Raw genomic sequence first — 26944 nt, forward strand, 5'->3', positions numbered from 1 at the left:
TGAAATTCTACTACTTTGTTACTTGGCAATAATTTGGTCTGTCTCTCTGACTTCTCTCTTTTCTCTGTGTATTTGACTCATAAGCCCAGAGGCTAAAACTGAGGTTTCTAACCTTTTAGGCCTAGAATGTAAGTCCTTAGTAGTTGTTAATTTTGATCTGAAAATGCTTTTAGGTTAAAAGTATGGTTTATTTAAACTCCAAAGTTCATGGAGGGTAAGGCTCTTGAGTGGGTCAATCTAATACTCCATAGGATTATAAGTAACTTGTAAACCAGCTATTTTAGAACATTTGGGAGTTTGGCATGAGAGTCTAATATTTGGGCCTGTTGCTAAAGTGAAGATTTTGAAAGAAAACTTCAAGCAGTCAGCAGCAAAATTGGGTCTGGGTGGTCGCTTCATCTGCCAAAACGATCACTCTTAGTGTAGAACTACATCCAGATGAGCCAAAGTAAATGACTGGCCTGCACAAAGCCCTGAATTGAATCCTATTAATATTCTGTAAAACTGAAGACCAAGGTCCATGCCAGACAACTATTAAATCTGAAGGAGTTTCAGTGATTTGCCAAAAAAAAAGGATACGCAATTGAATATTTGCATTAGGGAGGTCATAATTTTGACCGCGGTTGTTTCGTGAAATAATTTTCTTTCTGTGTGTAAGATAAAATAGTGTAAGAATCCAAAATGACATGACTATGGGAAAATGCCATGCTCTGTTTAACAGCTCTTGGAAAATGCATTTAAAAATCATAAGGGGGTTAATAATTACTCTGTCAAAAATAGTTACTCCGTCAAAAAAGTCAGGATTATGACTTTAATCTTAGAATTCTGTGGAAAAATGTCCCCACTTTTTTTTTTCTCCAGTGGCCCAAAATCCTCTTTCCTATCACATTCTACGCACAGCAGTGATGCGCACAGATCATGTTGGGGGTTTAAGACAAATTTCATGCTGCCATCTTTGCGCAGATCCACAAATATAAGCTGCCTTCAAGATCAGCCATTAAGCTAATTTTAATGTTTGTCAGCTGTTATCAGAGAGTGAGAATGTGAGCAAGAGGGATGCTGCTGTATTTTTAGACATCTGTATGCACAGGAAGCTTTTTGGAAGAAATTTGGGTATAAATGATCACTGTTTATTCAGGTTTGGATGTTTGTGTTTGTACAACTATTTTATGATTAGTCAGTTTGTTTAGTATTTGTGTGTGGATTGGAGCATTGTGAGACCTCAAATTACACACAAATCACATTTGCAAATCTTACTCTAGGCTTGTCATCAATCATGTTACATTTGTAATACTTTTGATGCAAATTTCTCTCAAAATCTCTCTCACCAATTCCGTTTACAATGCAGCTTACAAATGAAGCTTGCTGGTGACTTCAGTAACAGTAAGAGTAAGGTTTCTATGTTTTCTACTCCTCTACATCATAATTGTTGCTCAAGGTAATTAATAAGAGAAAACCTGTTCATATCTTAGAGTATTTTGCTAATTTTAGCTCTATTTCCTATGTCTTATCTATTTTTGCATATGTATGTAGTAATGGTAACTGATCTTGGAGCAGTAAAAGCCAAGTCAGGGGTAGCTTGTCTGGCACTCTGGTCTCCCATCAATGACAGGAGGTTTATTTATAAAATAAAAAAAAAAAAACAACAAGCAAAAAGTCCGCTGCCCTCAACACTGGCAAGCTCCAACTTTTGTTAATGGGAAATGGACATGCCCATGAAAATGACAGAAACCCACAGATTCTCAGGTCTTGGAGTCAAGCTAGCTTCCGGACAGCAGTCAAACTGCCGCCAAAAGAGAGTTTACAAGATGAATGGAAACAAGCAATGTTTACATTTTGTTAATAGGGCGACCGTGGTTCATGTGGTTGGGAAGCTCGTCTTGTAACCGGAAGGTTGCCGGTTCGATTGGTGTGTCCTGGTCGTTGTGTCCTTGGGCAAGACACTTCACCCTACCGCCTACTGGTGTTGACCAGATGGGCCGATGGTGCGATATGGCAGCCTCGCTTCTGTCAGTCTGCCCCAGGACAGCTGTGGCTACAACTATGGTTTGCCAGTGTGTGAATGTGAGAGTAATAAATAATAATAAACTTTATTTATAAAGCACACTTAAAAACCAAGGGTATGCCAAGGTGCTTAACAAGTAACATAGAGAATAAAAGGAAGATAATAGAAAGATAATAGAGGAAGAGTGAATGAATAATTGTAAAGCGCTTTGAGTGTCTAGAAATGCACAATATAAATGCAATCCATTATTATTACATAAATAACTACATCTACATCTGTGGCATGAGTGAACTGTTACGGACCTTCTTTGAACTATAAATAAATACACAGACTATAGTAATTTAGAAAATAACGTCATTTTAATGCAATGCATTCAGCAGTACAATAAATCAGTTTAATTGAAGCCAGAAATGATTCTATGAAGCCATTAAAAAAATGAAGACAGACCTAATCCTGTCTTATTGAACATACTGTATGTTTAATTTAACATAGAGCTAATTAAACATGTGCTGTGTAGTCTTTGCTCAGCAGAGACTTCAATTTCTTCTTTATCTCTCTCCAAGAAATATTTGTTCCCAAGAATGTAACCCTCAATACACAATGCTGCCAACAAGTCTTATTTTGTCCAAGCTAAATCATTAAAGATATTTTTTTGTGGGGTTTTTTTGTTTTGTTTTAAAGCTGTGATCTTGCAGCATATTTGGTTAGTAAGGACTTTCTATAAGATAGATCTGGGTTTGTGTGTGCAGTAATCAGTCTATAGTGTATTCAAAAGGATAGTCCTGTGTGGGCACTGAGTCAAAGACAACACTATCGAATGGGTTTTCAGTGGACCATTCATCCACAGGAAACCAAGAGTCATACCATGAGGTTGTTCTCTTGGTTTCAGGTGGTAGAGTGGTGGATGCTGTGGTGGTGGTTGTTGTCATTGTAGTCGCAGGGGTGGTTCTAAGGCTGGCTTGTAACCTCTGCAAACGCAGCCTCCGTATACGCATCAGCCGGAGCCGTCTACGTCGCGCAATGTCGTGAGTGTTGGCGGGATTTTCAGGCTCTGCATCAATGCTGGGGGCTGCCACAGTACTGCTGGCTGCAGTTGTTTTCACTACATTCGCTTTGGTGATCAGTCGAATGGGTCTTTTGCCGTGGAGTGCCATGATTTGCTTGATGCGATCCCAGTTGGATTTGGTTAAGGTGAAACTGCAGGGTGTTGCTCCGGAGTCATAGCCCACCATGCAGAGCCGTGTCTGAGGGGTGTAGCCATCAGCTTTGGCTGTTACCTTGTACTCCCCAGGATTTAGCAGTCGCCAGTAATCCCCGCCCACAGCTATACAATGGTTACATTAAAAAGGTCATGTTAAAAAATGCTGTAAACGAATGACTGGATCTTTATGATCTGAAACACTATATAAAATAGTTTACCAGTTTTAACATCATGCCGTATCCCCTCAACAGATATTGTCACGTTGGGAAGTGGATTTCCATCTATATCCCTCACAATACCCTTTATTCCGCGATGTACCTGCACAAGAAAAGTACATCCCAGTGAATCTTAAGGAAATTTCACATGTAGAAAACTGCAGACATATTAATTTCCACGTTTGTCAACGTTTAGTGCTTGCGTTCAGCTAGCACTAAAGCAGATAAGCAACTGACATGAAAATATAATTTTTAACTAAATATAATGAAATAAAATTCTCACTTGTTCAATAAAGGACAACAAAGCCTCGCGGTTGTTCTCCCACTCAAGAGGCAATTCACTCTCATGGGGAAACTTATCACAGCCCAAGAAGATGGAGAGCTCGAAGCAGTTTGTGTGCAGGTAGCTGAAGTCATTCATACCTGTGGAGGAGATTGTGTTTTAGAGGAAATTTACTCCTTCAGTTGTAATATCATCTGGCTATTTAGATGATTTTATTTGTCCATTTTTGGAGAAAGAAGTAAGGCCTGACTTACATGTTACCTATTTTATTGTCCTTCTGCACTAAAAATGGTATCTATAAGCTATGAGTTGATGGAACCGAGGGTTGTTCTCCACAGACTTCTCGACCTTTTTTGCAACCTTGTTGAACATTAAAGTTTGTAGGTTTAAGGCACTTCTACAATTGCTTCACTTTTCTCCATATTGTATGCAGTATGTGCCACTAAACAAAGTTTGAAGCCTTTGATTGTACGATCTCGTAGGCCAGCCCGGGTTCAGTGAGGGCACCAAGTGTATTCTAACACCATCCACCAAGCAACGCACTCTTGGGTTGTCATCATTGTATTTTTTACATAGAAACTGCATAAGCAGCAGGAGGAGCTCTCGTCCAAGTGCCTCGTTAACACAAAAATAGCCTTTTGATAACCTTGATATTTAAGGATAAATCTTGTGATAGAATTCTGGTCCACTGTTTCTGATTTGCATAAAAAAAATTTAATAAAAAATGACAGAAACCCTAAACATTTATAATGACTGTCATATTAATAAAGACATTTGACATTTGACATGACATTTTCACTGGTTTTTCTTACCATCACAATGATGATAATAAATTAGGAAAGACACATAAAAATGTACATCCATCCATCCATTTGCTTCCGCTTATCCTTTTCAGGGTCGCGGGGGGCGCTGGAGCCTATCCCAGCTGTCATAGGGCGAGAGGCGGGGTACACCCTGGACAGGTCGCCAGTCTGTCGCAGGGCCAACACACAGGGACAGACAACCATTCACACTCACATTCACTCACACATTCACACCTAGTGGCAATTTGGATTATCCAATTAACCTGTCCCCACAAGCTGCATGTCTTTGGACGGTGGGAGGAAGCCGGAGTACCCGGAGGGAACCCACGCAAACACGGGGAGAACATGCAAACTCCACACAGAAAGACCCCGGCCTGATGGTGGAATTAAACTCAGGACCTTCTTGCTGTGCAGCAACAGTGCTAACCACCGTGCTGAAAATGTACATTTTCCAGCAATATTGTAAAATTATAAATGGTCAAACTTTGGACCATAAACTTTTCATGCAAACAGGAGATGGTCGATCAGGAGATGTTCTAAGGTAATGATTTGAGACAGAAAGACCCCTTAATGGTCTTGACTGAAATATTTTTCAGTTACGACCTTTTTGCTGTGTCATGTTAACACTTACTTCCCACCACTGGCTTCCAGGTGGCTCTGTTAGTGATCCCCTGTCCTCCAGTGATATCATCTCCATGGCATGAGCCTCGATAGGTCTCTGTCATGGTTAGATGGCTGTGGGCATATGACATTGCCAACCACCGAAACATGGCGTCGTCGGGAGTCTCCCTCAAAGCGCCCTCATTCTGGCGCTGAATGCGAGCCCAGGTGTCCTCGTTCATTTCTGCATTATTTCTCCAACGACGGTTGTCAGTTAGCTTAAACATTAAGACAGCATAGAATTATTATATAAGTGTACAGCTGCCAAAGAGTGCTTTTGTTAGGTGTTCTTAGTAAAATAGCCATACAGAAATTGGTGGGCGCTGCATGTCAAAAGGATAAGTGACCAGTTTTTCGCCTCCTTGCAAATTAGCTCCCAGAACAAAAGGGTTGCGCTCCATCCAGGAAATTACAGCTTTTGTCTCAACTGCAAGCTAAAAGAGATAAAGATTGCTAATAAATTTGTAGTAAATTAAAATACACACACACACACACACATATAATATATAACATCCCAAAGGACAGTAAACAAACTCACAGAGCCATTCAAAAAGTTTTCTGGAAGGGGGATGTGATGATTAGGCACTATACGAGGCACCCAGCCTCTGTCTTCAGCTCCCCACAAGATGCTGTTTAGATCTGGGAAATTCTGGAAGATGTCATAACCTTCTTCAGTCCAGTGGCCCAGGGCCCAGTTTCCCATCTCTGATCCCTGCAGGAGTGAGGATGGTGTTAGGTCATTCATGCTCTCTGGGATCTCTAAATAATTTTTCTACAGTGTTTTGAAAAATCTGTCAGTTGTGGTGAAGACAAGTAAGCTCAGACATGAGACGAAACAACAAAATTCCTTTTATAAATGCAAGATTTGTAGAAAACACCTTAATTAAAAAAACATTAAAAATCTATTCTAAACTAATGTAACTAATTTAAGAAATTAGAAATTCTGGTATGAGATACTAAATTTGGATCAAAAATTTCATACTGATTATGGCTCTGTAAACAAAAAGATGTTTACAGCCACTGTTACTTTAAAAGGCGGACACAGGCACAGGTGATGTATCATACTGGTTTGGGAAATCTTGTTGATGAAACCTTGAGCTTAGGATTTTTAAGCCTTTAGCATGTTTTTAGCAATGAAACTGGCAGATATTAGATATTAGATATTCATATGGTAGCGACTATTGTTTGCGGTATGTGCCACTAAACAAAGTTAGAAGCCTTTGATTGTACCATCTCGTAGGCCAGCTCGTAAGCATCCGGGTTCAGTGAGGGCACCAAGTGTATTCTAACACCATCCACCAGGCGACGCACTCTTGGGTTGTCGTCATTGTATTCTTTACATAGAAACTGCATAAGCAGCAGGAGGAGCTCTCGTCCAAGTGCCTCGTTACCATGGAGGCCAGCTGTGTAACGAAATTCTGGTTCACCTAAACAAAAAGATAACATATTAACGCAACTAACAATTTATTTTCTGGACTAAGAGCCACTTGGATGTGGTAAAACCTATTTACATTGCTCTGTAAAGATGCAAATCGTTATACATGTACATTAAATGACAGACATCACGCAATGTCTACAAGTCAAAAAAACAAAATATTACTTTGCCAGCAAAAAGTGTAATGACACTCAGATCTGTGTCTCACGGTGAACCATAATCTGTGTAAATGATGCAATTCTAAGATGAGCTTCAAGCTGAGAGAATTACACTTAAGTAAAAATATTATAGATCTCTTTACCAGGCTCATGCTCCCCGGGGTTATCGGAGATTTCCATGGCATACATTTTCAGGCCCTGAAAGCTTTTTCCAATGTTGTAGATCCTGGTGATGTTGGGACATTCCTCATTTATTACCTTCATCATCTAGAAGAGTGAAGGAAAAACACATTTATGGATGGTTGCTGCAACATTATTGCTTTTGTAGGTTTTGGCATACTGCTAGAGAGGCAAGGTTGAAATGGATTGCATTGTGCAGTAGACTGATAGTGTCCCAAGTGAGAAACAGACCTGTCTCATCTCCTTGTAGTTGTGGTGTCTGAAGTCCAGGTCATCGGATGGGTTGACCTCATTCTCACTGTGGTGGCTTCCTGAAAAAGTTGGCACAGAGATTAGCAGAGTGGGAAGGAGATATTTTACTAAGCAGAAGTTTTTAATTTCAGGTTTTAATTGTAACAGGTCTAGTGTTGGCACAAGTAATCGTTGGGAATTAAAACACTCTGTTTTAGATCATTTCTAGTTTATTCTCACATTACGTTTTAGGTGGTTATAAATTCACTGTAGAATTTTGGATATCCTTTCTTTTCTTAGGCGAAGGACGTATGGGTCAATATGACCTGGTGTAGCCTGCTTAACTATGTTATCTGCTGACTGTATGAAAATTCCCAGGGAGGCCGGCACCAGGTGCCTAGAGAAAGATAGTAGAAGTCGCTCCCTGCCCAGCAACAGCGGGGGTTGAGACAGGAAGCTGTTATAACTGTAGCAATGCTGGAGTTGTGTGTGAATGTATAAAAGAGGAGCTGAGACGTCCCAGTGACAGAGCTCTCATGACTGTGGAGCTGTGATGTTTGATGTGTGTTAGCTCTGCTGCATGCAGTAATTAAAAAAGCTTGGCCACAGCTGATTGTGTTGCAGACTTTATTAACAGAAAATTCCATCACAGTTAGGACCCCTGGTTTTAGAACCCAGGGTTTTGAGTTTTGTTTACTTTCGGTATGTTCATATATAAGTTTTATAGGGTTTTAGTTTTACCCATTTTGCCTCTCAAATCCTGGATACTAGGTCCAAAACCTGCCAAAACCTGCCAAAACCTGCCTGCTGTACAGCGCATCTTGATAAAAACACTCGTAATGGCTGAGGTATTTTGTTGCATTCTGAAGCTTTTGATGGTTTTAAATTCATACCCCATGAAGTAATCCACAGCAGCAAACCCTCTTATTTTGACTTACCTACATGTTTAAATTTTGTTATTTTTGTTACAAAGTAAAAACCCTAATATTTCTATTTAAAATACAAGCTTATGAGTAAGTACCAATATTTTGCAGTCAAAGCGTTCAGCTGCTGCTGAGTAGATGTTATTGTTGTGTCTTTCCTAAAGCTAGTGGCAATACATGCAGTTATCTTGCACTTATGTAGCACACTTAAGGACCACGGTTAGGAGGTTCATGCTATGATTCTGAAACAGACTTTTGTGTATTTCCACTCTTGGGAGAAAACATTCCTACTTTGGCAAAAGAACATTTTTTCCTTGTTTCCCCCCCTTCCAGTATGAGGTGACATACTGTATTATGGAATGAAGAAAACATGACTCATAAGGTTGGAAAACTTCAAGTTTCTACAAATGAAGTGAAAAGTCTGTGAACATGTTAAGACTGATGTATTTCTGCATAAATATACTCTCAAACATTAATTTTCACACAGCTACTAAAAGTAGATAAAAAGTTAAAAAGCTCTTTAAAGAATCAAAGATTTAGTTATTTATTTATTGAGATATTACATCCTGTGACGGGGGAAAAGTATTTAACCCTTGAGGAGTAGCAGTAAAAACAAGCCATAATTGTCACGGTTCTTGGTCATTTTGATCCAGCATTTCAAGTTTTTTGTGTTTTGGTATTATTCTTTATTATGGTTTATGTTCTGATTCACTAGTTGTGCTATTTTGATTATTATTATCATATGTTTCAGTTGAATTGTTGTTAATAGTTTAGTTCTTAAGTCTAGATTTAGTGCTCCCTCTGTTCAGTGTCTAGTCCATGCCTCTGTGCCTGTCCTGGTCCCTCGTCTCTTTGTTCCCTCTGTTGCCATGTCTGTCGTAGTGTTAAGCTCGTGTCTCTGACTCCGTGTCTGTGCGTGCTTGTCTTATTTTCTGTTTTACTTTGATAGTCTTGTGTGCTTTGTTAGTATGTTTAGTTTTGCTTCTCTTGTCTCGTCCTACCTAATTAGTTCCAGCTGTGTGTTTCTCCTGTCTCCCGTTCCCTGATTACTCCAATGAGTATTTTAATCCTTAGTCTTCCCCTCTTTCTGTTGGGTCGTACACAATCCCTTCGTGTTGTGTTTCTCCCTCATGTTCTCGTTGCTTGTTTCTGTTTTAGTTTTCCTAGTTCATGTTTCCTAGTTTTACTTTCTAGAAAGATTTTTCAAGCAAATAAAGCTGAGCTTTAAGTTTACCATTCAGTCTGTGAGTCCTTCATTTGGGTCTTTCCTCCTGCCTGCCACACAGCAAATTTGACTTGACAGTAATAGAATCCAAGTTAATGCATACTAAATCTTTGTTTTGTCTGACATTTTAATTTAAAATATTACTATTTAAAAAAATACTAACTGGGTAGCTGACAAGCTAGGATCTCGGCTCTGAGACATAGGCTGCCATTCCAGCTCTGAGGCAGAATGCGGATGTAACGCGCCACCACTGGCGTAGCAAACTGACTCATCACTGGTGTTTCCTTATCCACATTGCCATAGAACAACTGTAGGAGAGAATCACAGGGGAAGGAAATGAGAAGGTGTAAAGGTGTAATTCACTGTTATGAAAACATTTTCATAATTAGTTGTGGCTCAATCACCCATTCAGCGTAGCCATCGTGTAGTAAAGTCCAGTCGCTGCTGTCGTTGCTGAAGGCCACAAAGTAGGACGACACAAAATCCTCACTAGGATTAAAACAAAAGAAATTACTGAGTACTGACTTTAATGAAACACAGCAGCACTTGTGCAAGGTTTTATTATGTGGAGATGGAGTAGGACTCACTGTAGCTCAGAGTTTCTTCCCTGGGTGATGACCCCGGTAAACTCCACCTCTCGGCGGGCATCAACTTGAAACCAGTGTTCTCGCTCCTCTGACTCTGCGCACCATGCACCACCATACAGGTCTTCATCATTGTCAGAGCCCTGTACACAACCACACAGAGAGCTGAAAATACATTGTTTTCCTGATAAAATGATGGAATAACTCTTGAAAGCCTACGAGGAGTAATCATTGAAGCTCTTTTCTCAACTGAGAGGCTTCTGTCATATTTCAGGGCCTCTCATAGGACAAAATGGTTCAGTGCACATTGGAAGTTTTTGAGGGCTGTCTCTGTCCATGCAGCTACCTTTGGAAAAACCTGGAAACTATTCTAATGGTTGTCTTTATTGACTTATACTGAGGTGCAAAAATTCTTAATTAAGGGTGAGGTCATCAAATACCGTCTTTATGGGGGAGTTAAATTAGTCCCAGTGTGCACCTTTTTTTTTTTTGCTTGCTTTTTCTGTTAGTCCTGAGAATAAAAACACGATGATTCACAAAAGAATGTTTTTTTTGTTGTTTTGTTTTAACTGAAAGCATCATGCAGTTTTGTGCACTCTTTGTTTCTCCGAATCTCTGCAGCATTAGTGGAGAGTTAGGATGACACAGATAGTTTCATTAAATGAAATTAACATCCATCCATTGTCCTTACCAGGGTCATGGGGGGTGCTGGAGATTATCATAGCCACCAGAGAGCAAGAAGCAGGGTACACCCTGGAGAGGTCGCCAGTCTTTCGGAGAGCTAACACAGAGTGACAGACAACCACTCACACCTATAGGCATTTTAGAATCCTCAGTTAACCTAACCCAACTAACTGTGTGTTTTAAAAATGTGGGAGGAAGCTGGAGTACCTGGAGAGAACACATGCAACCACGGGAGAACATGCACACTCCACATAGAAAAACCCCAGTCAGATGGAGTCAAACTCCTAACCTTTTTGCTGTAAGGCAACCATCCTTACCACTGCACCACCATGCTGCCTAAAGGAAATTACACCAAAATGAAATTATCCTTTGTGTTGCACTCTGTTGCGGCATTGGTATAACAAATCTCCAGGGCTGGAAAATTAGGTTCCTCTAAAGACAGCTTAAGGCTAACTCCAAAAGCATGCCATTCCCCAATCCCAAGTAATGAAAAATTCCCCACAGTGCTTTAGTCAGTGGTTGACTCTTGTGCTTCAATACAGCTGCCATAAACACAGTAGCTACATATCATGTCTATTTATGACGGTAGGACAGTAACTAAAATCACTGTAACTTGTAATTTTCTACCAATTTTCAGGTGACTTGGTTTTATATTTTCATCTGAAAGGTTCTTGGTCCTTTCTGTGAAGGCCAGTGCACTTTGTGTTGATTTTTCTGAATATCAGTTGTGGGTTAATACAGATAAGGAAGTTCTGCATTTAAAGTATACCTGCATATTAAGGCGCCCCCTCTGAGCTGAGAACCCATGATGAAACTGAGAGGAAGCTAACAGCTGGTCATCTTCTACCCGGTGAGACTCCAAGCCCAGAGGAGGACATTCTGGAAGGGAAATCAGAGCACACACCAACAAAATCTGTGTAACAAATGTTGCTGAGAGACACTAAAAGACACATAGTGTAAAAACATAAGGCTGATTGTTTTGTTTTTTTTTACAGATCTTATCATTATTATTAATATTATATTAATCTCTGTCTTTACTGCGAATGTTTAAAACTAAAAAACACGTGAACAAAACAGAGAGACTCTCTTACTTTTTGGTTCAGCTGGCACTGAAATCTGCTTACGTCTCTCCTCTTCCTCCTCCTCCCACTTTTTCCTCAGTCTTTCGGCTTTCAGAGATTAATAAAAAAAATAGTAAATGTCAGAAAAAGGGACTTGCTCTCAAGCCCACCACCGCCACCACACAAACTATTTCCACATGTGCTCATAATATGCACCTTCATTTCTACTTGTGTTCCATTATTTGTTTTTACTTTAAAATACAGGGCATTTAAGTTTGTAATCAGGAGCAAATTTCCTTTACATTTCATTGGATTTTACAGGAAATTGTTCTGTAAAACTCTGTTATCAAACTGATCCTTTCAGTCACCCTCTTCTGCATGTTTTGATATCACCATAATATCTCCTAAATAGTCCCAGAGCTTTACATAACTATGCACAACAGGATACTGTGGCAGCTGTTGGAATTCTAGTTCATTATTTATTTTCTCATTAAAAACAAACCACTGATGGTGTAAGAATAATAGTGTCACGCTACATTTTTTTCTGCCAAGATTTCAAATAAAAAGAGCAAAACCAGCAAGATGTAAGTAATTTAAAAACACTTCAAAAACAGAGCATATCCTCTAGCTTAATCTTGAAACAGTTTAGAGTAAATGTTTTAATTTGCTCGGTTGTACAATGAAGCGGACAGTTACTTGTATCAGTTTTGATGGAGTTTTTCTAATACTATTTCCATATTTTATTATGAGGCAGGTTTTATACTTTTTATTTTTTTGTTTCTTTATTAAAAAACAAAAACAGAAGGCCGTGATGAAGTATTGTTACTATTGAACATATAAACAGAGTGAAAAAGAAATGTATAATTTTAATATTCTTCTGGGGGTTTGTGGTAAAGGTTTACAACATGATGATGTTAAAGTTCTGATGTTTATCAATGTAAAAAAAACAAACAATAAATATAAACCTTTTTCGGCCTTTTCTTTTAGAGCTCGTTCCTCCTCTTCTTCTTGTTTTTTAGCTGCCACTGTTGTCAGGGAATCAAAAAGTAAAAAATTATCTTAATGTCATGATGAAGAGCTGCAGTGTATGTTATATATTACACTTCATTAGTTATTTGTGGCAAGCAGACGTACAATCAGTGTAGTCATATTCTTCATACCAGGCTCCAATATATGGAACAGTGGTGGATTCCTCTGAAAGAGATGCAAAGATCTGATTTCAGTTGGAGTTTTTTGTTTCTGCATCACCAAATAAATATTTTTTAAAAAAATTACACATTGCCATTAACACAGCCCTACACTGTATGACATTGTATACCTGGTATGTACATGATGACCTCAGGAGTTGTGACTTCTTTCTTCGTATCAGGATATCTGCCAGGCACCTCATCTGCTATGAACATAGCAATCAGACATTATTGTTTGAGCTGGAAGATGATAAAAACTTTAAAACAAATGAAAACATCTTAATCAGAACAAAAGGTCCATGTTACTGTGGAAATATTAATGGAGAAAAACTCCCATCAGAATGGATTTGAACTTAACTCTAAGTTGTCTTGATGCATGCTCAGTCATGCAAAGGACTGGTTGAGCATGCATCATTCTGTTCAACTGGACAGACAGAATCAACTTTTGTGGGTTATCTCTAAGTTCCCTTCTTTTAAATTCTCAAATGGCCATTCTTTATTATATCTGAACTGAAATATATCTTAAATGTGGTTCAGTCAAGAGAGGCAATCGCATGAATTCATCCATTATGACCTGGACCTAAAAATAAACTGTGTTTTATATTCCATCCATCCATTCTCTTCTGCTCATTTGGATAGCTGGTGCCTATCCCAGCTGTCATAGAGCAAGAGGACATGTCACAAGTCTGTTGCAGAGCTAAACATAGACCACAACCATTTGTTGACATATTCACATCTATATCCAATTTAGAATTACAAATTAACCTAACCTTCAAATCCATAATCTGTTTTCGGTGGGATGATAGTACCTCTCAGCATTGTCATTACTTTAATGAACACAAGTAATTTAATGTACCGTCTAGCTGTTTTGACTGATCATTGTGGGCTGCCTGGACCAAAAATCCCAGGCGCCCAGTTTTGTTGTCCTTGTTCAGCCCTGATAGAGCTATACAACACAACACAATACAATGCCCTGCAACATCATAATGATGCCATAATTGGCTGATGCAGTCATATTGTAATAAAAACATCATAAAGCATCAACATTTTAGCATAGACCTTGCTCTACGTGGGGTAGTGCTCTTTTTAATTATAACATATCATTATATACTGATATAAAAAATTTTTTTTATTGATGGCTATCTATAGTCACATTGTAAAATAACCCAAAACAAACAAAACTATCTATGATAGTTTCCTCCTTCACAACAATTGTAGTACAGGTAATTAAAACAAAACAAAACAAACTCACCCATTTGTTTTTTTAGACTCAAAGTTAGAGTTATGGGGCTTTGTTAAGTGTGCCAATACAGGTAGCTGTAGCTGACAGTTGTCTGCTAGGCCTCTCCTCTGGTAATTTGATTCATTGAACTTTTCAGAATATTTTAATATTTTAATGGCATTAAGTATTTGTATATAGTCTTCAGTTGGTCCCTATCCAGAAGCTCAAATAAACAAAACAACTTAACACTTCTGTAGCCATTTTTTATAATCTATGATAAGGGTTCATTTTTGATTGAATAATTAATTTGTGATAAAAACCTTTGCTGCCATTTTTTTTTAAATCTTTCATCTTGACAGTCATTGTATTTCCACTGGACCTTGTAAGCTTTGTCATACAAGGGATGATTGAAAGTTCTGACTCTCAATGAGATAATATTAATGGAACATACGTCTGGGATGCCAGTAGTCAACATCAAGCTCACTGTGGGTTTTTGTTGGAGATGTTGGCTTCTTGAACATGTCATCTGTATAGAAAAGACAAAGAGGAAGACTATTAGTAGTATAATTCTAACTTCAAGTAATAGGGCAGCTTATGTAAGAGTTTCTTACATAAGTTATCCAGCTCCAGTTGCTTCTGATCAGGCAGTTGAAAACTAGTGCCAAGATGTCCAGTATATTAGAACTGTGTGTTTAACTAATATAATTGACTTGTGTTACAAATAATACAGGTCTTTGGCAAGTCATCCATACAAAAAAAAAGATTGTATGTTAACTTCTGACCACAATTAGAGATTAATTTACTGTATAAGAAATTTTAAAACTCAATATATGTATATGTAAACTAGTGTAAACATTTTAATCAGGCTTTTACTTCAAGTACTTAAACAGGTGAAGGTTTTAAAATCGTTATACCCCCCCCATTGGATGTATAACTATCACGTTATATCACGAGCAACCACCAGGAGCAGTTCATAACCTGTGAAAGTCTTACCCAGGTCTGGCTCAACAGGCTCTTCCCCCCAACGCTCCTTTGGGGTCACAGGTTGAATCGCTACAAACGTGAAAATAGAGGGTTAAAAAGTAAAGAACTTGCTCCAATATAAACTTTAAAAAGTTTATATTGATATAAAAACCACTGATATCCATAACAGGTACTTAAAATGCACATAATAAGTAATTTGTTATGTACATTTATTATAGATGATCTGCAACATCATTCACTGCCACATTCTTAAAGAAGAATTTAATTAATTATTTGCAGACCTTTAAAAACACACACACAAAAAAAAAAAAAATTTTTTACTGTGGGGTGCCCTAGCATCCCTATTGATGAGCCACCACTGGTCTATTGTGTTAAATAGAGATCAGGACAAATGCGAAGCTGACAATTTACCGGCTGATGTATGTTCCATATATGGCCACCTATGATAACTACATTTGGGTAATGACTGAAAGAATGAGATTACAATGGAAATGAGTTTTCCTCAAAAGATGGCTGGGATCATTTCGGAATAGGATGAGATGTTCATTCATTTGGGATGGACTCAGCAGACCTACCACTCCTCTACACTGAAAAGATCTAGGTAAAGTGGTTTGGACATCTGATGCCTCCTGAGTGCCTCTGGAATGAGGTTGGCCCGATGTACACTAGAGCCTTGAGGTGACATTTGATGTGATTTGGTGCTATATAAATAAAATTGAATTGAATTGAATAGAGAGATTATGTCTCTGCAGGCCTTTGAAACGCCTCAGTATTATATTAAATATAAATATTGTAAAATATAAATTGTATACCGATTCTGTTCATAATTTTTATGGACAGGATTTCTAGGCGCAGCCAAGTGGCGGAGGGCTTTCACTTTGGTGGCCTCAGAATCTCATCTCTGCTTTTCGCGGATGATATGGTCCTGTTGGCTTCATCGGGTGATGGCCTCCTGCTCACATTGGAATGGTTCGCAGTCGAGTGTGAAGCAGCAGGAATGAGGATCAGCACCTCCAAATCTGAGGCCATGGTTCTCAGCCGGAAAAGGGTGGAGTGCCAACTCTGGGTCGGGGATGAGTTCCTGCCCCAAGTGGAGGAGTTCAAGTATCTCAGGGTCTTGTTCGCGAGTGATGGGAGAAGGGAGCCAGAGATTGACGTCCCTACCCTCACCTATGGCCACGAGCTGTGTGTAGTGACTGAAAGAACGAGATCACGGATACAAGCGGCGGAAATGAGCTTCCTCCGAAGGGTGGCTGACCTCTCCCTTAGAGATAGGGTGAGAAGTTCAGCCATCCGGGAGGGGCTCAGAGTAGAGCCCCTGCTCCCCCACATCGAAAGGAGCCAGCTGAGGTGGTTCGGGCATTTGACAAGGATGCCTCCTGGGTGAGGTGTTCCGGGCATGTCCCACCAGGAGGAGGCCCCGGGGCAGACCCAGGACATGCTGGAGAGATTATATCTCTCGGCTGGCCTGGGAACGCCTTGGTGTTCCCCCGGATAAGCTGGAGGAGGTGGAGAGGGAGGTCTGGGCTTCTCTGCTTAGGCTGCTGCCCCCGCGGATAAAGCGGAAGAAGATGGATAGATGGATCGATAAATTGTATAATATTTAACAGTAATTGGAAAAAAAAGAAAAAAAAGAAACACCATTACATGTGATGTTACATTTTTAATTTCCTTTTTTTACATTTAAAATGTACATACATGTGTCCAAGCCCAGCTTAGTCAGCAGTTTCTTCTCCTCTTCCTTGTCTGGATAAGGCTGCCTGATGTCTGGCTGCACTGTGGTCGTCGTCTTTGGTTTCTTAGTGGGTTTGGGCACCTTTGGCTTCTTTGTGGGTTTCGGTGGTTTGGGTTTCTTCGTGGGTTTGGGGGGTTTGGGTTTTTTGGTGGGTTTGGGGGCTTTCTGCTTCTTTGCTTTGGCCTCCCTCTCTGCTGCCTTCTTTGCCCTGGCTTCAGAGAGATAAGTTAACATTATTACTCAACAGTTAACATTATTTTTCAAACCAATATATATATATAGCCTCACATGTAGGCTACTTTACATGCAGCAAAGAGACATAAAGCAGTGATGCTACTTCTTCTGCACAATTTTATTGTTATAGTGTTTAGTGAACTTTTATTTGCTTATGATTCTCTTTAGTTTGTCTTTATAATCTGCTCATATTAGTTGACAGCAAAGATCATTTTATTTTAACTGTCTCCTAGTAAAACAGTAAAACATGTTCAAGCTAAAACTCAAACACACACAACATGAGAGCTTTTACATATCTGTGGACAGGGGTAGGTTGTTTCATAATCCCGGGCTAGTTCGCAAACAGAATCTGTTGAGCTCATTAGTTTCTTAGGGCTGGAGATAAAAAAAAGAAAGCACTCAGACCTGAGGCCTTGGCTGGGGGCTAAAAACATTGTCTTCTACATGTTCCTCTGAAAGTTACCACGGTTCAGTGTGCACAACAGAACAGATACAATGCACTCTGCAGAGGGATCGAGAGACAGTAGAAAGAGTAAGTGTAAAGTAAGTAAATAAAAGTCTATTTATATAGCACTTCTCACAGACAGAGGTCACAAAGTGCTTCACAAGAGAGATAACAAGAACACAATACAGTCATAAATACATCATAAAAACTCTAGTCTAATTACAAGCTTTTTGAAATAAAAATGTCTTTAGCTGCTTTTTTGAATGTCTCAAGTCCAGACACTGTAGAAATAGAGGAAGTGCATTCCACAGTCTGGATGCAACAGCTTGGAAAGATCGGTCCCCTCGAGTTCTGAAACGAGTATGTGGGACCACTAAAAGGTTTTTATTCGATGACCTCAGGTTACGAGAAGAGGTGTGTATGCAAATCAAATGACAAAATGACAAAGGAACTAATATTAGAAAATCTTTTTGCAATATATAGATCCAATTCATTTCCTGTTTGACTTATTGTCTATTGTTGTTTGAACTATTTCATTAAAACAAAAATGAAGTAGTAGTTTCAGTGGTTTAAACACCAGAACTACTTGGCTAGGAAGAGAACACGGCGTGGTTTAAAACACAGCCATACACAATGTTTACCTTGCACAATGACAAACACTCAAGCAGCCCCTTGTGAGTGAGGTTTCTAAAGTTATCATTTTGTACAACACAAAATGAAGACAAAGTAAAATAAATTACATTACAAATAATTGGTAAACAATATTTTCAGTGCTAACAATAAAATACCTGTTTGCTAAATATGAATTCTGAATGTTTATTAAAAGTGTTGTTATTTTTTATCAACTTAACCTAAAGTGATAACTTATTCGAATTTGAAGTATTTTAAATTAAATTGGTGAGAACAAATAGTTCTAGTAGTAATAGTTATAATTAGAAATAACATGTTAATTAGTGAGTGTTTGAGGTGTTAGTAGATGTCTATTTGAATATAACTTGTGTAGAGTTTCATGAGTCCTTAAGCCAAACTGGCAACATATTTCCTGATAAATATTTTTTAAATGAAAATATTGGGTAAATTGAATGAATTTTTTAGGGAAGATGGGTGCATTAATTCGAAACAAAAAATTATGTTCACTTCTAAGCACAACATGTTGTGTAACTTGATGGCTAGGATGATGTCAGAACCACCAGACTCAAACTATGTTGATCTTTACTTCACCTCTATCATGCAGAGGTGTTGAATTCCACCCTCTAAAGTTTCTGATGACAAACTGCTTATAAACTTGAAGGTATAAAATGAATGTTTTGAAGTTGAGGTACATGAAGTCTTTTGATGAGAAGATTTTAAAGCAACAGCAAGGCTGAGTGTCTAATTTTCTCTCATTACATAAGCATCCTCAGACTCCAACACCGACACACAGGGTGGCCTTTTTCTTCGGCTAGACTAGCACTTACAAACAGCCAACCCATTACTCACCCTCAGACAACATGGCCACCACTTTTTGATCCCTGTAAAAACATTTCCCGACCATCAGTGCCTCCACTATATTGAGAGTCAGACTTCTTTTCTGTTGTTGCTGTCTGTTTGTCCTTTGTTTTACATCTACAGTGATTTCTACATGTGCATGCCACTATTGCATGTTATGAACTTGTTTCCAAACTCTCTCCTCTCTCTTGTAGTTTAAATCTTTTTTTGTGTTTACAGTCTCTCTGAAAGTGTCACCTGTTACAACCTTAATTCCAAAGGCAGTTCAGATTCAGTCCCAACTTTTTCCAGGCACATTTCTTACAGCCCTGGTTGATTGAACAAGGAGGCCAGAATCCACATGGCAAAAATTCCTGTTTGGCCCACTGGACAGCTTTGGAAAACATGAAGGAGAACATGCATTTTAGAATTTTAACTGTATTTTAAAGTATTACCAGCCTCTAATCAAAATAAAGACCTCTTCCAAGTAATATTTACAGAATTAGAAGATAGAAAAGTTCCTGTTTTTGTCTGCAGTTTTACGCAATTTAAAAAAATTGTAATGTAGCGACAACAGATAAATCTTTATCTTATCTTATCTTATCTCGTCCCCTATTTGTGTATTTTGTAAATAATCTAATTCCCTCACTGTCTATGTATCTCCTAAGCATAAAGGATGAACTACTTATTTGTTTTGTATACTTTTGTTTTGTTTGAGCTTAGTTCGTGAGTTACGTTTAGCATGTATTTTTTTGTCTTTTGGTTTTATGTAGTGATTAGGTACCACTGTTCCTTGTAGGGTGGCTGGATTTGGTTTGATACTGTGAAGGTAGCCACAATAACTTTGGTAATGAATGACTGTGCACAACATCACACCATTGATGAGCAGAGATGGGCAGTAACGCATAACGCGTTACTGTAATCTGATTACTTTTTTCAAGTAATGAGTAAAGTAAGGGATTACTATTGCAAAAATGGTAATTAGATTACCGTTACTTTCCCGTAGGAACGCTGCGTTACTGCGTTACTAAAACCGTGATTTTTTGCAAGAATGTCTCATGACAGTGACGTAAGCAAGTGCGACGTTCGTGGCAACAGCTGTGTGCAGATCAACAATGGATAATATATCGAGTGCGGGAGAGAGTATGGGCGTGCAGCGTTTAAAGCGTGGAAGTACTGACCTTACTTTAAGTTTGATTCCATAAAAAGTGACAAAAACATTAGTGTCCGCTGTGCGTGGGAAGAAAACTTCTTTTTACAGCGAAAAAACCCCCTAAACTTCCAAGCAAGCATCGAGTGCGCTACGACGTAATGGGAAATTCACAGAGAAACTCGCGGATTCTTCCACTGACCGCTGCGGCACACCTGCACCAGGGTAAACCTCCGCCTACCCTACTCCTGCTTTACAGGTGAAAATTGAGCAAAAGGACCGCTAGTCTTTGACTTTATTTATTTTCTGCTGTGTTTTACTTGCATCTATTTGAAAGAGTGAGTGTAAACACACACACACACAAAAAATATTTTATGTGCTGGAATGTGCAGAAAATAAGTTTAAATATTAAACAAATTTCTTCCAGTCAGAGAACTTTGCATATAATTAAATGTTTGCTTGATGCATAAAGTTAAAAGATTAAAACTAATAAAACAAGTTTTAAAAAGGGACTTTTCCATTTGATTACATTTTGTATGATGGATTATGTAGAAAAAGTAGAATTGGGCTGAAAGATCTATCGCTTTATCACCTATTCAGGTTGTAAATCGTGTTTTTAAAAAGTAACTAAGTAACTAAGTAATTAATTACTTTTAGAAAATAAGCAATCAGTAAAGTAACGGGATTACTTTTTGGGGGAAGTAATCAGTAGTTACTGATTACTTTTTTCAAGTAACTTGACCAACACTGTTGATGAGTCTATTACAGCCTGAAGCTCACACTTTGGCAGTGCACATTCTGTTCCTCCTTGCACAAAGGACCAGTTACTGGTCCTCCTAATGGCTTAAGGATTGTATATTGCACTGTCCAGCTCTCCTAGAGTAAATGCCTGTCTCCTGCAATATCCTCCATGTTCTTGTAAACTGTACTCAGAGACAGTTCTAGCAATGGCATGTATTAATGGGACCTCCTGGAAGAAATGGGGCTCCTCTGCCGCCTCTGTAGGGTTAAGGTGTTGTTTTATACTACCAGTAGTGACTGTGACCCTAGGCAAACGCAAAACTAATGAAACAGTGAAAAAAAAGTGAGGGGGGGAAAGGGTTTGGGTCAGTGGCCCCCACTTGTAAAAGCATTCGTGTTTTGGGAGTTGTCTCATTCTAGGGCACCAGCTGTTAATTTCACTGTTTGAATTTTGGATTCTTTTGTTGTAGTATTTTGAGTTTTGTATTATTTTACTTTTAGGCCTTGGTTGTTTAATTATCTTTATATGCTATATAGCATATTTGCTCATCTGTCTGCACACACATATGAACTTGAGTGTATGGTGAAACATTAAGAGTTTGTTTCACTGGAACTAAGAGGCCAAACATAATTACTATACATCATTACTGCACAATTACATAATACAACATCACAATTACAACACCACACCAAAATGCCCCCTTCACCCAACTTTACATTTAGCACACTTCAGACAGACAAGTACTGTCTCCCAGAAACTACCAAATCCAGACTCATTCATCGACTTGCCAGATGGAAAACACATGTCCACTACTCTAGTTTCCAGTGGTGGTGTGCTTTATACTACTACATCCAATGCTTTTCTTTGGGCTTGGTGATGTAAGGCTTGGATGCAGCTGCTCAGCTATGGTAAGCTATTCCATGAAGCTCTCTACACACTGTTTTTGAGCTCATCTGAAGGCCAAATGGAGTTTGGGGATCTATAGTGATTGACACTACAGAAAGTTGGTGACCTCTGTGCACTGTGCTGTGGGATAATACAGTCAGACAGGTATAGTTCCCGTGCCAACCATCATACCCAAACATGCCTGTCAGATTGCCAGATGGCCAAACATCTGATGCTTTGTATTGTGCTTGGTAATGCAAAGCTCAGATACAGCTACTTAGCCATAAAATTCCATCCCATGAAGCTCTATTTGCACTGTTCCTGAGCACATCTGAAGGCTACATGGAATTTGGAGGTTTGTAGTGACTGACATTACAGAAAGTTGGTGTTCTCCATGTACTACAAGCCTCAGCATCTGTTGACTCTGTTCTGTGATTTTATGTGGCCAACCATTTCGTGGCTGAGTTGCTGTCTTTCCCAATCACTTCACTTTTGTTATAATACCACTAAAAGTTGACTGTGGAATTCACTGAGCTCCTCAGAACTTGTGAGAGATTATTTTAGAAATGTTTGTAAAAGCAGCCTTGCCTGTCTAGGTGCTTGATTATATACACCTGAGGTTATAGAAGTGATCTGAACACCTGAATTCAGGGATTTGAATGGGTGAGCAAATACTTTACACAATTCAGTCTATTCTTAGGTCTGCTTACTTTTAGTATAGCTTTTGAATTCTTTCGTTACAGCTGAGATTTAAATAATTGAGTTTTCAGTTTTGATACCTCTCTTTTATCCTGTTTTCAAGTTTGCATGTTAGAGTCTTCTGTCTATGTCTTTACTTTGTGTTTTACCTTGTTAGTCATTAGTCTCTTGCACTTAGTGTTTATCTTTACTTCCCACATGTCTTGTTTTTCTAATTAAGTTCAGTTCCTAAGCATATCCTCTCTGCCCCAATCACCCCTTAGAGTACTTATAGTTGCTGTCTTCCCCTTTGTCTTTGTCAGAACATCTGGTCTCCTTGCCATAGTGTCTCCTAGCCCCCAATGTGTTTTAGCTTCATGTCCTAGTAGTGTATAGTTTCTGTACCCTGGTGAAGCCTATTTAAATTCTGCTTGGGTATTTCGTTTGGTTTTTGTTCTTAATGCCGAAATGCGTTAGCCCAGGTTTGAGTCCAACCTGCAGGCTTTTGCTGTGTCTCTTCCTTTGCTCTCGCCTCCTCCTTCCTGTCTACTCTTCACTGCTAAACTGTGAAATAAAGTCAGCCCTCCCCCACCACCTCAAATAAAAAATGGTAGCAGTGTCTCCATTCTTAGTTGCATCTGAAATTCTCTTGAGCAATTCAATTAAAAACTGGGAGTGAATGTTGAGGTTTTACTGTCAATCACAGCTGATACAGATTTGCATGTTCGGCACAGCTGTCTCAAGTCAAACAAAATTCGAGAAATGAAAAATCACTTTGGATCTCTGGGTTAGTTGGCCTTTTATCTAACCTAGATCAGCCACACATGAAAAAACAACTCTGCTGCTGTGCATTTGGTTTTGCTTCATGCAGCAGAAAGTTAACATGCATAAATGCTACTGAAAATGGGTCCTCTCATAAATCCTGCCTGCTCACTTGTGGAAAATCATAGTGGAAATTTTTCTGCAGTTTGTCATGCTTTGTGTTTTTCGCAGATGTGCCTTTCTTATAGATATAATTTAAACAGGCATGCCATTCTCACAGTAAAGGTTGATTTTCTGATAATTATGCTGAACAAAACACACTGATGTTTAACTATGTAATCCTGGCAGAAAAATTAGGTCATGTAAGCAACATTGCGGTCACACTGCCAAGAAAATGTCAGACCACCAACTGAATCACTGCAAGTTTCTGCCCCATCATTCCTTAGTCACAGAGATATTTTCCTCCAAATTCCCTAGCTTATAAAGAAAGTATAGGTAAACCAAACTAAATATTCCTTAAAGGCTGATTGCAGCCTTTCCTGTCTGTTTATCCTGAGTGTTTTGGCTGCAAGCTTTGATTGGAAACTCAAACATAGAGGTAAGGAAACAGAGGCAAGGAAAGGTCAAGAATAATCTTGTATATTGTATCCATTCAGTCATAGTTTAAAGTCATGTGAATGTTGTTCTTTGAGTGCCTGAATTTAGGGGCTTTTACATACCTGCTTCAATCTCCTCGGGTGTTTTCTTTTTCTTCTTTGATTTTGTCTTTTCGTCTTCCACCACTTCAGTCAGCTTGTCTAACATTTCAGCATCCACTTCTTCTGCTTGTCTCCTATTCTTGGTCAGTGTTTGAGGTTCTCTCACCTGAACTCCAGCGAATTTGTTTTTCTCCACATCTTCTCGACCGCAGATCAGGGTGCAGCACAAAGTCAAGCCGACCCACAATATCAGCACCTCAGCCTTCATTTTTTCAATGACAGCACAGTACTAACTTGGATGAAACACACCAGATGTATTCCAGGAACAGCCCCAAATTTTTAGCTGTAGAAATAACTCACAGTGACAAACATCTGACTTGCAGATGCAGGGAGTCGTCTATCTTGGGTCACCAGAATTTGAGGTCTTTAAGGAAACATGAAAGGGTACGGTTCTGCAGAGAACAAATGGATGAGCTGAGGGAGGACAAGAGCATCTCCTCCTCCCTGGTGGAGAATCAGCATGGACACAGGAAGAAAAGTTGAATACTGAAAGTTTCAAAGCAGTCTCCTGACCGTGCGGGACTGAGGAAACTGCATCTATTTGGAGTAGATTTAACCAGCAGCAGCAGAGCAACACACCTCCCAGCTTTCTCCTCCTCTAACTCCTCTCCCACATACTCAATCACGTTTCTCCTTCATGGCCCTTCACCCCCTTTTTCCCCTCAACTTCTGAGCAGAGGGGAGGAGCATCTGCCACATGTGACATTCCTATGGGGAGGTGGGAGGATTGTCAGAAAGAAGTGCTTTGCATTTGTTTTCAGAGTGACAAGGGGAATAAAAATATACTAAACCCAGTGATATTAAATATCAGGAGTTTATAAACTAAAAGTGATTCAAAACAAACTGCAGCTCAAAATTCTAGAAAAAGTATTTTTTCAAGTTTGCAAATAAGTTCAGTCTAATTCACTTTCATTTGTCACCTCTATGAACAACAAGATGCCTGAAAGCTATGGACTACTATTTTATTTTTTACTTTATGAAACAGAGGTGAAAATCACATTTCTGAAATTTGACTAGGAATACAATTGCATCATGGTACCATACATGTTCCTTCATAAACCTCTTTCCTGTGACACACCCACAAAGAAATGCACACATGTCATCATTTCAATGTACACAAATTTGCTTGCCCACACACATCTCATATGTGTGACCCTTAAGTGACCCCTGATCTCCTGGCTCAAACATGATTCTGGGGTCACTCTTATTGAGTCCACAGTCCTTACTGAAGGAATGTCTATAACTGACTATGACATTCTTTCCTCCCATAAAAAGATCTTTTGCACATTTCCTGAAAGTTAGTGTAATTATTATTTTTTGCCTACTTATATCAAGATGCAACCCTAATCTCCTAATCTCTGTTTCAACACACCTTATTTGAATAATCAAAAGGGTATTAAATGTTACAGCCATCTGATAACAAGGTCATAATTTGAATCAAATGTTTTGGAGCAGGGAAACGCAATGAAAACCTAAAACAAACAGCCCCAAGGACCAAAGTTTAGAAACACTGCTTTAACAGTAAGAAAAGTAGACTAATTGCACAATGTTTTACTGAGGCAACAAAACAAAAAAAAACTATTTTAGTAAATATATAAAATCAAAATCTGTCGATAAATGACAAAATATACTTTTCCTGATATTAATGTACATATTTACTAATATAGTTCTTCCAATTTAAGCATGGGATGCGGTGCCAATTACTGCTAACCGGATTTGGTTTCTGAAAGAATTGCTCGACCCCAAGGTCAAAAATGAGACAACGCATGGTGTCTTCTAAAATGTCTGTAGGTTTTTAGTCATCCTGGTCACGGTAGTCTAAGGAGCTTTGAAAGAAGTCCAGTCGCTTTCTTTCCAGCCTCCTTACACTGTCCTGGGAGATCTCCCCCCAGATCTGAACCAGGTCATCACTGAGCTTTTGGCCAGTGTATGATGCAACCTAGTAGTGTCAAATGGACTAGAACAGCGGTCCCCAACCCCCGGGCCTTGGACCGGTACCGGTCCGTAAGTCATTTAGTACCGGGCCACGAGAGTTGAGGCTCAGGTGTGAAATGTATGGTTTTCAGGGTTTCTATCGGTTTTCAGCGTTATTTTGTTATCCTTTTTATCGTTAACTCGGTTTTCCTTGGTCTTTTCACGTGTGTTATGAATAAATCTTCTTTTTTTCGGTACCGGTACTAGTTTTATTTTGTTGTATTTATCCGCGACACCTTAAAGGCCGGTCCGTGAAAATATTGTCGGGCATAAACCGGTCCGTGGCGCAAAAAAGGTTGGGGACCGCTGGACTAGAACATAATGTCCCAGAGATGTTCTACAGGATTTAGGTCAGGTGAGCATGGGAGCCAGCCAGTGGTATGATTCCTTTGTCAACCAGGACCTGCCTGCATACTCACATGAGGCCAAGCATTATCATGGGTCCAAGGATTTTCTCCTGATACCTAATGGGAGTCAGGATGTTATTGCCTAGTCTGTAGATATCTGTGCATCCCTCCATGGATGTACCTCCCCAGACCATCACTGGCCCACCACCTACCTGTTCAAGCTGACTGATATTACAGGCAAAATAATGTTCTCTACAGTCTGCAAATTCCCCTGCTGATTAGACTTCTTATAGAAAGTCTTCTAAGAAATAAATATACAATGTTAACTTAAAAACCCAAATTACAATTGTTGTCATGGTCTGGGTGAGTGGTTGTGCAGTTTTTCCACAGTGTCAACGACTCCGCCTCCAGGTGGAGTTCTTATCAAGTGCACCTGCAGTTCACATCTGATGATGATCCACCGACACTATTTAAGTCCAGCACTCACAATCGGTCTTTGCCAAATTGTCTGCTAACCACATTGGTGCTTCACCAAGTTGTTGCATTTCAAAGCCAATTCTTGCTTATGCTTATCACATATCTCCTTGTGTCATTAGTAAACTCACTCACCTGGCTGGATGCTGTTCACACTGCTTAAACATTTGTTTTGCTCCATCTCCCTGTCCTCCTGCCACAACTACCTAGAACCACTGGATCAATCAGGGTGGACTTGTGTAACTCCGCACT

The 26944-nt window shown here is 39.2% G+C and overlaps 1 protein-coding gene across 5 annotated transcripts; it reads right to left on the minus strand.

Moving 5' to 3' along the window:
• Positions 1 to 2345: 2345 nt before the first annotated feature.
• aebp1a (AE binding protein 1a) lies at positions 2346 to 26944 on the minus strand. Of its 5 annotated transcripts, none has more exons than XM_085165829.1 (21): positions 26828 to 26944; positions 16740 to 16988; positions 15051 to 15110; positions 14509 to 14583; positions 12967 to 13041; positions 12783 to 12842; positions 12614 to 12673; positions 11679 to 11756; positions 11357 to 11466; positions 9907 to 10046; positions 9724 to 9808; positions 9483 to 9627; positions 7172 to 7251; positions 6904 to 7027; positions 6398 to 6594; positions 5706 to 5879; positions 5476 to 5601; positions 5139 to 5385; positions 3705 to 3844; positions 3425 to 3524; positions 2346 to 3329 (listed from the first exon to the last, which is right to left on the minus strand). In XM_085165829.1, exons 1-21 carry the CDS (start codon positions 26871 to 26873, stop codon positions 2758 to 2760), a joined length of 2943 nt encoding a protein of 980 aa, XP_085021955.1. In that variant the 5' UTR covers positions 26874 to 26944; the 3' UTR covers positions 2346 to 2757. The 5 variants fall into 5 exon arrangements, with proteins under 5 accessions (XP_085021955.1, XP_085021953.1, XP_085021952.1 ...); XM_085165827.1 differs by lacking the exon at positions 26828 to 26944 and adding an exon at positions 23859 to 24605 and having other exon boundaries at positions 12967 to 13038; XM_085165826.1 differs by lacking the exon at positions 26828 to 26944 and adding an exon at positions 23859 to 24605.

Source organism: Neolamprologus multifasciatus, chromosome 7 (assembly GCF_963576455.1).
Source record: "Neolamprologus multifasciatus chromosome 7, fNeoMul1.2, whole genome shotgun sequence".
Lineage (NCBI taxonomy): Eukaryota > Metazoa > Chordata > Actinopteri > Cichliformes > Cichlidae > Neolamprologus > Neolamprologus multifasciatus.